At 47.5% G+C, this 11,937-nt stretch overlaps 3 protein-coding genes across 3 annotated transcripts; 1 reads left to right on the forward strand and 2 right to left on the reverse strand.

The window, feature by feature from the left end:
* Nucleotides 1–333: 333 nt before the first annotated feature.
* ENH_00058750 (RNA-binding protein, putative) lies at nt 334–2,350 on the forward strand (the record flags this gene model as incomplete). The annotated part of the gene is made up of 6 exons (XM_013583612.1): nt 334–549; nt 992–1,076; nt 1,367–1,464; nt 1,629–1,696; nt 1,879–1,943; nt 2,097–2,350. The coding sequence occupies 6 exons, from the start codon at nt 334–336 to the stop codon at nt 2,348–2,350; spliced, it is 786 nt and encodes a 261-aa protein (XP_013439066.1).
* A 398-nt stretch (nt 2,351–2,748) lies between these two features.
* ENH_00058760 (hypothetical protein) lies at nt 2,749–3,403 on the reverse strand (the record flags this gene model as incomplete). The annotated part of the gene is made up of 2 exons (XM_013583613.1): nt 2,749–3,022; nt 3,204–3,403. The coding sequence occupies 2 exons, from the start codon at nt 3,401–3,403 to the stop codon at nt 2,749–2,751; spliced, it is 474 nt and encodes a 157-aa protein (XP_013439067.1).
* Nucleotides 3,404–4,962: 1,559 nt separating this feature from the next.
* Nucleotides 4,963–11,071, reverse strand: ENH_00058770 (lysine decarboxylase, putative; the record flags this gene model as incomplete). The annotated part of the gene is made up of 10 exons (XM_013583614.1): nt 4,963–5,160; nt 5,362–5,793; nt 6,030–6,195; nt 6,411–6,580; nt 6,737–7,156; nt 7,542–7,937; nt 8,051–8,883; nt 9,358–9,487; nt 9,953–10,348; nt 10,964–11,071. The coding sequence occupies 10 exons, from the start codon at nt 11,069–11,071 to the stop codon at nt 4,963–4,965; spliced, it is 3,249 nt and encodes a 1,082-aa protein (XP_013439068.1).
* Between the last annotated feature and the right edge of the window lie 866 nt (nt 11,072–11,937).

Consider the following 11,937-nt stretch of genomic DNA (forward strand, 5'->3'; position numbering starts at 1 on the left):
CGAGACTGGTCAAATTTACAGTGTCGTTGTCCTTTTTTGTCATCTCTTAGCTACATGTTTAAAGCAAACGCCGCAGCAGTTGTAATAAGATGGTTGTGGCAAATCATGCTGTAGGGATCCAGCGCATGATTAGACAGTAGAAGCAGGAACCCATCGGCGCGGCATCAACAGCTGCTGCTCCTACTGCAGCAAATAAGGAGGACATCCAGAGCATCAAGCCTTCCTGGGTTAGCAGCTACGGCGGAGTCTGCGGAAACGGGAAGAGCAGCAGTAGCAGAATTTACTTACTAGTAGCAGCAATCGCAGCAGTATCATTGAAGATTCTTTGAACAGATGAAGCGCTCTTTACAGCTGTTAAAGACAGCGCTGCGGGCGCAGCAGCAGCAAAGAAAAACTAAAAAGGGAAGGAAGCAGCAGCAGTCAGAGCAGCAAAAGGTGCAAAACACACAGCAATTGCGGGACTCTCAGCAGGATCAATTACAGGGGAAGAAGTTGCGTCGGACAGAGAAGGAATCCGAGCGCTCCTCAGATGCCAACGACAAGACTTCCGTATGTGCTTTATCTCGCCTTAGCCTTTTTCTTTTCCGTGCTTTAGGAAGAAATTCGCACAGATGTGTTTCAGATGCTCACTGCTGTATGCATATTGCAACGCGTGCTCGTATGAACAGACATGCGCCGGTTAGGTACGTGTGTATGTAAAAATATGTATATTGCCACGAATGTGTCGAAGTGCATCCCATGCCTGTGACTTGCTTCCCGTTTCTTCAATATCTCTAGCTTTGTTTCTTTTCGCATAACTGCTTCTATGATTGTTTGGAGCCGCGCTACCTGTCTCCTTGCCCACTCTCCTCTTAACTTTGTACTATTGTTTTGGAGCTTATTGCTGCTGTGTACTTGCATCGTTTCTGTGTTCTTTGCTCCACATGCAATGCTAATTGTTCTGTTGTGTCTTAATGTTTGTTCTGCCATTGGTTTCTGCCGTTATGTGCAGAAAGTTCCTCTGATCCTTTTTGTCGGCAATTTGCCGCTTTCAGTTTCTGCACAGGAAGTGAAGGACTTCTTTGGGCGTAAATTGCGTAAGTTGTGCTTGTTTCTTTCCGAAATTTCTTCAACGACTTGAAGCTGCATTGCTGTGCTGTTCATTTTCTGTAGAAGCAGTGCACTAGTGTAGCGGATATAGTGCCAAGAGTGTCTTTTTTTTTCAATATATTAGCGCGATTGGCGTTTTTTTGTTTCTTGAAGGCGATCCAAGCGATAATTAACTGCTGCGTCAATGCTTTCCATTGTGCGCTTCGTCATTTCTTTTGTTGCGGCCATTTTGTTTATTTTTGACGTCTGCTGCTGCACTCCGCATTTGCATATATAGAACTTTTCATAAAAGACGTTCGCTTGCTGACGGAAAAGGACACAGGGGCGTCAAAGGGCTGCGGATTCGTGGAGTTCACAAATAAAGAAGCATTGCAAGTATGCAGTAGCAGCACACCCGGAATACGTAGGAAGCCTTCCGTGACCTGTATTTTGCGAAAAAGCAAAGTCGGTCCACAGCCGCTCGTGCTTTTCTCAGGTTATTGCAGTGGCGTTCCTGTGGAATGTATTTTTCGTATTCTTTTGTTTATTTGTGCATGCAGATCGCACTGAATTATGACGGAAGAACCCTTAGCGATCGGAAAATCAGAGTGGAGCTAACGGCTGGCGGGTGTGCCCTTTGTGCATAACACCTACATTACAATATATACTAGTTTTAAGCAAAAGGATGGACGCTTTTATTCCGCGCATCGTTAGAGAGGCGGCATTTCATTGTAAGAAAAACGCTTCATAGGTTCAAGCGTCGTCTTCACAGAGCAATTGGTCTTCAGTACTTGCTGTGCTTACTCAGAGGCGGCAAATCGAAGAACCGAGCAGAAAAAATAAAAAGGAAAAATCAAGATATGAGGAAGCGCAGGGCAAGTAACGTCTTTTTTGCGTCCGAATTTGTTCATTCTCACGTTAGCTCAGAGTCAGTCCCTGCTCGCTTTCTTGGGGTGACTTGCAAGCAGGATGCTTGTCAGGTTCTTCACTTCAAACAGTTGCAGTTCTGTATTTCCTGTGGGCTTCAGGCAGAACTGTTGAGGAAGAAGAAAGAGAAAACGAAGGAAATGATAAAAGAAAAGACGGGAAGCTCCGCCACTGCCCCGTCGGTCACACGAAAGCCCAACGCCAAACGCCCGTCAGATGCGCACCTTTTGAGGCAGGCAAAAAAACGAAGGGAATGAACTCCGCATTGATTAAATTTGTATGGCTTCTTTATTCTTATAGAGTAACAGTCACAATGGAAAAGAAGCTGGTAGATCCAGCTGGAATGCTCGAGTAGATGCAGATGTGAACTGGAGGCCAAAGACAGCGAAAATGTCGTATTTATGCTGCGGCTCGTATTTGGAACGGTTGGAGATGCTGTGGGAGAGTCACTTTGATCGCATTTAGTTCCTATTTACATCCCAGAAGCACCTGGCAAGTGGAAAGGCCGCTACTCATTAGTACAATTTAAAAAGACAGTGCAGCAGCGAAAGTAATCAAGGAAGATTGTACTCGCTCTAATGGCGCAATTATGCCAAGCAGTTGTTCCGCCTGCTACAAGGCCACAAAAGAGAAAGCAGCTTAGCGCTTGACGAAGTTTCATAGCATTCACACCTGTGTCATCGTCACGGTTCGGGTTCACAGCAGTTGCTAGAGCTGACTTCAGCTCTCGTGCCTATGACGGCCAGCAAACAACTAGTTGGCCGGTTCCACGATTTTCGTATCTCGCCATGCCCCACTCTGCTGCGCCGGATGGATGGTAGATGCTGCTTTAGCGTCACCTCTGTGTAGCAAGTCAGGCGTAGTAGGATTCGGAGCAGTTGTTGCATCTGGCTTCAACTTTCGCGCCTGTGACTGGCAGCAAACAACTACAGCATCGCAAATTAGAATTAGTGGGCATATCAAGACGTCTGCGAAGTTGCCTTTTGCGGGGTCAACGATGTTCCCAGTCTCACCACTCCCACCTCTCCTGCGCCAAATGCATCGTAGATGCTGCTGCGGCATGGCACTCATTTTGTTCTTCTCCACCACTTAAAGAGCATTGCACCCAATCAAAGCAGGTAAGCGAGGTGAGCTGGACGACTCAGAAAAAAGGATATCAGCAGCAGAGGCTTGCGAGGGGAGCTGTGCCGCAGGCTTAGTTGCCTCACGGTCGCGTTGGTAAGAGGACCGCGCTCTCCTGGCGTTTGAAACTTGGCATGGAGCAAGAACGCGTGAAGGCGAGGCAAGTGAGGTGCAGCTTCTCTTCATTTTTCTGCTGGGCTGAAAGGTAATGGAGGAGAGGAACGGGAACGGGGAAGGTGGAACATTGCAATGTCGGATTACGATGCAGGTGAAGCAAGCCATCCATGAGTGTATTAGTTTATCAAGGGTACTGTGTATGCACACTTTGCAAGTTCTGTAGGCAAAATAAGACTTTTCGCTGCTTGAAGGTGTGTAAAATTGTAACAAGTGAAGCTCTAACAACGCCTTCTAACCGTCCGGCACATAAAATAGCCACGACAATGACTCCTCTGGCAGGCACTTGAAAAGTGTGAGCGTTGCAAGATTTGTGACATCAAATGGCACGAATTAGGTTCGTTTGTAGGCCTTAGTTATGTACAGTCTATATTTCCAGCCCGGCAACCTCAAGCGCGCGCACTTGTCTGATATGCTCCGTAGTTACTCCGTGTTCAACTACAAAAAGGTGTTGGGTGTTTTGTTGCATGCTTACTCATTTGACTCCCTTGTGCGGACTGAAGCTTCGTTTTCACGTTGATCTAGCGCACGCAGCTACTGCTTTCGTCTTTTGGGCCAGCTACAGAAGTCGCATGAGGGCGGCGCAGTGCGATTTTATCACTATATGTACATAACCGAGGCGCTAAATGTGAATGCAGTAAACCTTGACTATAGAGATTTAACGTGAAATAGTGCTGGCCTTCGGCGTTTTTGCTTCCATCAAGAAAACATGTTCCACGTATGTGCGTAGATACGTGAGACATCAAAATTTCTGTACATCTTTGCTAGTACGTGTTCTACAGCCTGCTCCATAAAAAATAGGGGAACAATTGGAGGTCTATACACCCGCCTGCATGTTACTTTTCCTGTAAATGTATTCGTCCAGATGCAGAATGCTTGCTTAGGCATTTCCCCTTAGCATATATATATAGATATCTATATGTATATCTATATATATATGTATATATATATATATATTCCCCAATCTGAGCTTGTCTACTTGCAAAGAATATTTCGTCCAATCCATATCGGTAAACATTTGGTTAGGGGCTAACAAATGAAGATAAGGAAAAAGACAATGAACGCCTCTTCACAGGTAAAACGCAAGAACCCTACAGACCTGTAATACGCAGCAGCAATGCGACTACAAGCGGCAGCTCTCTTTGGCTTAACTGGAGCTGCTCCGCCGCTGTTCCCGCAAAATAGTTGCCGTGTGTTCTCTACCTCATACACGTACGTGAGAAGCCCTGCTTGCACAAGCTTTTTCCTTGTGTATAGTTTATACAGAGACCGAATAAGCATGGAGACAAGGTGAGAAAGAAAAACTGCTTTAGTGCTGGTGCTGTCTGCCACTTGATACGCACTTGCGAATAAGATGCACCGAAATTAGCGAGGCGCACCACAAGCAGCATCGACTTATTTGCCTGATTGTCGATTTTGTCCTTTTTTTCCCTAGGCATGTAGCTCTGCTGTATTTAGATGTTAATTCATTATCCTTAGCTGTTCTTGTTGATTTTGCGCTCCATTGTATGTTTGTTGAATATGTGATTAAGTCAACGGAGTTCGTGACTGGGTCAAGTGCTGTCCGTGTCATGTACTGCCACCCTTCCTTGTAGGTGACTATAAGCCCTATAGGAGACTTGTAGTCACAAGAAATTATTCTTCACCGCCCTTTATTCTTGCCGGTTGTCCTTAGTTGCCATAATATTTGTTTTCGCTGCGCTGTTGTGGCGATTCCGTTCTCAAAGTTGGCTCGTGGACTTCACGGGCTTCCATGAGATTTTCAAGTAGCGACTCTTTGAAGCATCTGAGGCCCAACTTGGGGTCGAAGCCATGGATCTCCTTTACGTCAATTTTGATCATGAACTCAACTATCGCCTCCGACAGGATCTGTAATGACAGACGCAACAAGAGAGCACAGCTGAAGTTATCAATTCTGCACTGGCTAGAGTTTCGCAAGAAAAATTGAGCTCTACATATGTGAAGCACTAGCGTGAAATGCAACGGAACGTCAGCAACTCATCCCTTGTTCTGATTTTATAGTAATACGTGAGTAGGTGAGCAGGTGAACTTTAAAGAGGTGCTACGCACTTGTCCCGGGACGGATATAGGAAAACCAGGTGGGTACGGGATGATGAAGGTGCTGCCGACGAGAATTCTACCATTTCTGATCAATTCTATGGCTTCCTTCAGGCTGTAATACTCGACGTTTTCCTCGTCGTAACTTAAATAGAAGGGCTCCCGCACATCTCCGTCTCTTATGCAAGCTTCACAGTGTGTGCTGCTGCTGTCGCTGGATCCATGATCAACGCTCCTCGGGCTCTCCACAGGGGTACCATCCCCGCGTTGCTTGTCACTGCTTCCAATTTTGGTACTCATGGGCTGCAAAGGAACCTGAGAAAATGCGGGATGAAAGCCAGAAAAGTTGGGAAGCGCCGGGCAGTCGTGAACAATCCAGTCAATTTGTTGTTCCAACTCCTCCAGCTCGCGGCGGCTGCTTAAGAGCCGCCGCATTTCGAGCTCCTGAGAAACGCAGACGTCTTGATACTAGCACTAACATTAGTTTTCTGTGCAAGCTCGAGCAAAAATAGCATGGCATGCCTGTGACTTGCTTAGGTACGGTGTAACAGGTGCACAGCAGCGCTGCCCGCGATGATGAGGTAAAGTACACAGTCATCTTGAATCGAAATGCTTCACTAATGCTATAAATGAGTTTCCCAACATCGGAAAGTGAAAAATTATTACCGCCGGCGTGTTACCTGTGCACAGTGTCGAATACAGCTTCTCAGAAAAACACAGGATGATCTGGTGGTGCCGATGTTGGTCATGAACAACACACTGTTTCTTGACGTTTTGTTTATTTGAATTCCGTACTTATCCATCAGCCATTTCACCTTGAAGGTATCCCCATCCAGGCCAGATTTCCTGCAAAACAAAAGCCATACATACCCGGTCAGCGACCCGGGAGTTGAAATGAGCAACGAAGGAATATAAGCAAGGCAGTTTGTACGAAAGATAACCCGAGTACGCAACTAGAACTAATAATAGTAGAATGCTGATCCTTCCATTGAAATCGCTCTGTCATCCGTTTATCATTTTTCATCAAAATGATCATTAGTACTGGTGCATCTGCCTCTTACCCTGTGTAAAGTGTAATACGGGTTGGGTCCAAGACGAACTCATCGTCGGAAAGCCAAACTTCCTCCAACGTCTGAACATTCATTTGCTCGTCAATTAAACCATTTAGGCAATTTTCTTGAACTGAACACTGGCGGAGGCTGGCAGGGATCATGTCATGCGGTCCTAGGATCTGTGGAGAGCAGCAGCAACTTTCCATCTCTGGTTATTCAAGTTTCAACGCAAAGCTCATTTTCTGCTCCTCAACTCGTTACATGAAGTCCATCACTCTCAGTGTCATCAACTCTCAAAGGCCGAATTCGGCGCCGGAACCGTATCAGCATCTCACTTTGAAGTACTTGGATACGAACGGGTCCTTGCCGAGTGCGTTCCGAATAAGGAACGCGGCCTCCAGTTGCCTTTCTACAAGCCCGTATCCCTCCAATTCCATTTGAGACCGTCCTACATCTAGTGTTGCTAATATTTGATAATTTGGTGATGTGGACATATGAGTGTAATAGCTCTCCTTGAAGGATGTGTGCACGTGGGACTCGAATAGGTCATCATTCACAAGCACCATCGAACCCTGGCGCAGAGAGGTCAACGACTTGTGAGTTGACTGAGTCGCGTAGACGCGGACTTTCACTTTATGTGGATTTGGGTACAAACGATGAGACAAAAGCGACGCAGCGCTTGCCTCTTCCAGTGAGGATACCTTCAACGTGTTCAGCAACGCCGTGTGCAGATGGTGGTACTTCCTCTCCATCAACTGGGAAGGAAAAACGCAACAGGGAATAAACGTGAGTATAAACTGAGTGGAAAATGGCAGCGAATCTCACATGATCAGACAACTATGAAAGCAGCGAATTGCTCATGATCAGACAACCATGGAAATATCAAGAACAACACGGAGGCAGCAATGAAAGCTTGAAGGGCTTACGATAAACGAAGAAGAGAGTAGACGAATAGCATGCAGGTCAACACACAAGCAAAAATGTGCTCGGCAAAGTACTGCCCGGGACAAAGCATCACTTTTGACTGCTGCGTGTAAGGAAAAGGGTTGAACTTTGAATGCCCGTGTAAATACATGCAAGCACTAAACCTTGATTCTTAGAATCTAGGCATTCTTTTGTATCAGAAAGGTGATTCCTGACTTCTCTCCTGAGCTCATTAGCGCAGTGCATGGCAGTTCGAGTCTTGAGGATGGGATGAAATCCGGCGTAGGCGAACCAGGCCTCATCAAAGAGGAAGACAAGATCTGGTTTTATGGCAAGACATTCTTCCATGAGCCTCTTCACGTTGTAAACGATGCCATCAAAGGTACAGTTTGTGATAACCAGCAACCGCACATCATTCAGTCGACCAGCGCTGCGGTAGCCAAGCAAAGTCTTCTTAATATCAGTCAGAGTAACTCCACCATACATGGAGTACTCATGGAGCGGATACGCATCCAAGTAACAGGGCCGAGCTCCGGCAAGCACTAAAGCGTAGTGATGGCTCTTGTGACAGTCACGGTCTATCAGCACCACATCATTAGGCCGCGTCAGCGCCTGCACCAGACCGACACAAAGCAGTAGGCTGAAGAGGGAAGCAAATGCTGCGGGAGCCGTAAATACGTGAGTTTGTAGTTACAAGCCATTGCTTGAATTATCATGTGTCTCACTTGCACAACTATCTTGTTAGACGTAGATGTTCCGTTAGTCACGAAGAACGCGTAGCTTGCATCGAAGGCTCGGGCAGCTAGCGTCTGCGCCTCTAGGAGGGATCCGTGGGGATCTAATAGTGAATCAAGGCCACCGCAGGTGGCTGAACTCTCCGCCTTGAATAAAGCAGTGCCATAAAAGTCGATCAAAAATTGAATCCACTTGCTTCTGCGTACGGAATTTCCGCGAGAAACTGCCAGGGCATGGAAAACGCCGATGGGGCGCTCGGCGTAGTGCCTCAACGCCTCAAAGAATGGACAGCGCATCTTGCTTCGAACCCCTTCAAGGATGGCTTCGTGCAGGTCCGAGTGGTCATCATTCGGCAGAAACGCGCGTTTGACGAGGTGGTCGACGTGTTCGAGAGAGGCCAAGCCCAGGCCCGTGCATACACAGTAGATATCCAACGCGCGGCGGCACTGGTGCAGGCTGCGCACCAGCGTGGGGATTACAGGTGCTCCCAGCTTCATTTTACCTATGGGTCCCTCTACAAACCGGTCTATTCCTCGCACAAAGCCCTCGAGCCCTGACAAAGAACGCGCCGTCGAGTGCTCTACGGGCACATTGTCTTGAATGCAGACGGCCAAGATTTCTGGATTGACGATCACAGCCAACAGCGCCCGCCGTATGGTGTCCACCTCAACTATGCGGTAAGCTAAATCTCCCTCTATTGATTCAGTGCTCGAGATGCGCCGCAGCTCAGAGGCCAAGTTTAACCGGTGGTCGGTCTTCAAATAGGTGCAGGGAGGCACCACCACCAACACGTAAAACACATGTTGACGGCCGCTCATGCTGCCTGTACGTAACAAAAAAGTATGAGCAACCACGCAAACACACAAACAAACGCCCGTTCCATCCTACTGGCTAGTATAGGACAGACAAAAATATCGGCAGCAGTGAGAGCCACAATAAATACCGCTGGCCACGAAAGCCACAGTGTAACGGATCCTCTCGTTTTATCAGTGCCGCGTGAATCAAAACGAAGTTGGTTCATTAGCAAATGGATAGATAAAAATGAACACTTATGCGTGCGAAATTCCGCGAGTGGACAATGTGTCCAGTGTAAACATCCATAGGGCTTCAACATGGAAATGGACGGAAGCGTGGGGACGCTGGAACGCAGAGCAAAAGTGCGCTGCATTCTGCACAGGTGCGCGATAAAGAAGGGCTGCAGAGTGAAAAGCTGAAAGAAGTTGGCTTGATGGGTTTAAGCAGTCAACTAATTACACCGTTCAGTCTAATTAGTTCGAGTGAGGTATGAGAACCTTGCCTGTAACAGAAGACATGGATCCAACCACACGACTTATCGTGGAGCTCGCGCAGTCAAATTTGCCGTCCTTGAGACTTGACCGGACGCTGTGAACCTCCTCCACGCATTCTTTACCCCAAAACCACTCTATCTGCGAACAGATGCAGCCTTCAGCCCCACCCTGGAGCCTGCGCCCAAAACCCTAGACCTTACGCCCAACATCCTAGGACTTTTAGCATTTAAACACAATATGGCGGAGCCAAAGGGAAAACGATTTGGCACGCGCAAAGATTTTATCTGCATCAAGGTGCTACGTGGCTAGCCATCCACATGATAAGTCCGCATAAACTGAGTGCAAGTAGGATATTTAAAGATGTGCAATTAATGTGTATCAACTTGACAAATTACGCCCCGCGCTTAAGCTTTCTCACAAAAAAGGAGAGATAAAGATGTTTATTCTCCATTCACTTCTTAAAATTGGGCCATGCTATTTCTTGTAGCCGTATCCTTTGATCTGCTCTTGGGTACCCCAGCAGTTTGTTTACCTTCAGCCACAGTTTGGGCTACAATTTAGTCCAGCCAAATCTAGAAAAGAACAAAAAAGGTTTCGACGCACCTCCTCAAGGCAATCAAGAGCAGCGTCTACCTTCTGCAGGGTCCTGGCGGCCACATGAGCGGCCAGGGCCTGCCATAGCTCTTCTCGCAGCTGTGCCACATAGGTGGTGTCGCTGGTGAGAAAATCTTCTGTGGTGCAGGCGAAGGTATCACCCCTAAACACAGGCGCTGGAGCCTCTGTGGTGTCTGAACACTTCAAGGGGAAAGGAGGCGCAGGGGTCGCAGCTCCCGATACACCTGAGCGGTGTGCAGAACCCCCGGAACGAACCAGGGAGTCCACATCGAAGTGCTTCGTGCCCAATGGCCCATTGGTTCCCCCCTGCGAAGTAGATAGCTGGGAGACGCGGCGCTCTGCACCTGTCTCAATTGTGCTCCGACGCTCAAGAATGATTGGAGGCTGAGTAGCAGGAACACCACACCAGCACGCTGCTTATGCAAAGTTTTGTTCATAGGCCCAGTGCTACTCATCTAGTGCGCAGGCTACGAAGAATTGCTTTGTAAGGACACAAAAATGACAGTTAGGGCCTATGAGGCAATGTGTAGTCAAGCACAATCTAAATCTGCACATTCCCGCCGATCAATCGTTTTTAATGATGAGCTTAAACGGCCATAAAACGCACAGCTGGCAACAGAGGAGCCGAAGTCCTTGTCTAGGGAAGCAGTTAAAGCTCGATAATGACTTCTGGCCATCGAACAATAGTTTACTGTGACAGCAATGGTTAGTACGAATGCGTGTGTATTGGCATGCAGGGCATTTTCGATGACGCCTCAACTGTGAGCAGGCTCTACGCTGGTGACATAGATCTCGAGTTTTCTATATCAGTGATAAACAGAATTTTTCGAGGCATTCAGTGTTTAACTGCATTCGGTAGCCGAAAATGCTTCTGCCGGGCACGAACCATGTTTGCTGTTACGCCTAACAGCATGTGGTCCGAAGGGGAACTCTCCTTCGGTTTTAGGGGCACGAGGACGATAAATGAAAGTCTATTGAGACGATGATGCGAAAACTAACCTCCGCTTCTATTGTTTCCCCGCGAAAGGAAGAAAGAGGGAGAGGCGACGCGCCGTGGCCGTCGATCGACCATCTGCTGCCGGAGCTGAAGAGGCGTTGTTCTTCCATCCTTCGCGATAACCAGTAGCATGGGGAAAATGATTATAGACTTGAGGGCAAAGCGTGTTATGAAATGTATTTAGAGGGCATATTTCAGGGAACAACTGCCTGAACACCCCCAAGATTATGGTCGCGACAAAGCTCCCATGCTGACGCCCAATCAGAAGACACGGCGGCTGCGGCGAGGCTGAGGGCCAAAACAGTCACCTACGCTAAAAACCGTGAAAAAATGATAATGAAAAGTAAAATGGAAACAAAAAAGAGTAACGCTGGCTCAGTCGTCCCTATTTACTCATCGCTAATTCTTACAGAGCTGTACAGACTGGAAAGGAGCCCAGAGGTAGAGCAACCGTTCCAGTAGGTGCCGTTTACTCACTCATATTTTTTACATTGAAAATAGTACGAAGACCAAGGGAATTTATCCACATATATGTCTTAGGCAACAATTTGACAGCTGCCCCAGCTATTCCGCCTCAGACGCGTCCTCAATTATGACTGACTATGCGTAGTTACCTGAGCTATCAGTTACCACAGGAAAAGACCTCATACGAAGGAATGCCCATCAAAACCAGGGTCTCGCGCTGCAGGCTCATTGCTACCGACAGTCACCGCCTGGTTTGACTGATACAAGCTGCACTGTCTGCATCAATAAGTCAGTGCGGTCCCTCCGAGCCCTTTGCAGTGAGCCACATGAAAAATCGTTGTATTCACTTTCCGTTGGCTATCGCATACTTGCACTTTGACATAATCCTATGAACTAACTCTTGTGAAAATCAGGGTTTACATCAACAATTATGTACGGTGAGGCGAGTGTACGCTCAGTACTGTTACAGCAGTTCATGCGTGCCGTCATGCATCGTCCGAGGACCTTTTCA

This window comes from Eimeria necatrix, genomic scaffold, assembly GCF_000499385.1.
Source record: "Eimeria necatrix Houghton genomic scaffold, Enh_scaff4, whole genome shotgun sequence".
Lineage (NCBI taxonomy): Eukaryota > Apicomplexa > Conoidasida > Eucoccidiorida > Eimeriidae > Eimeria > Eimeria necatrix.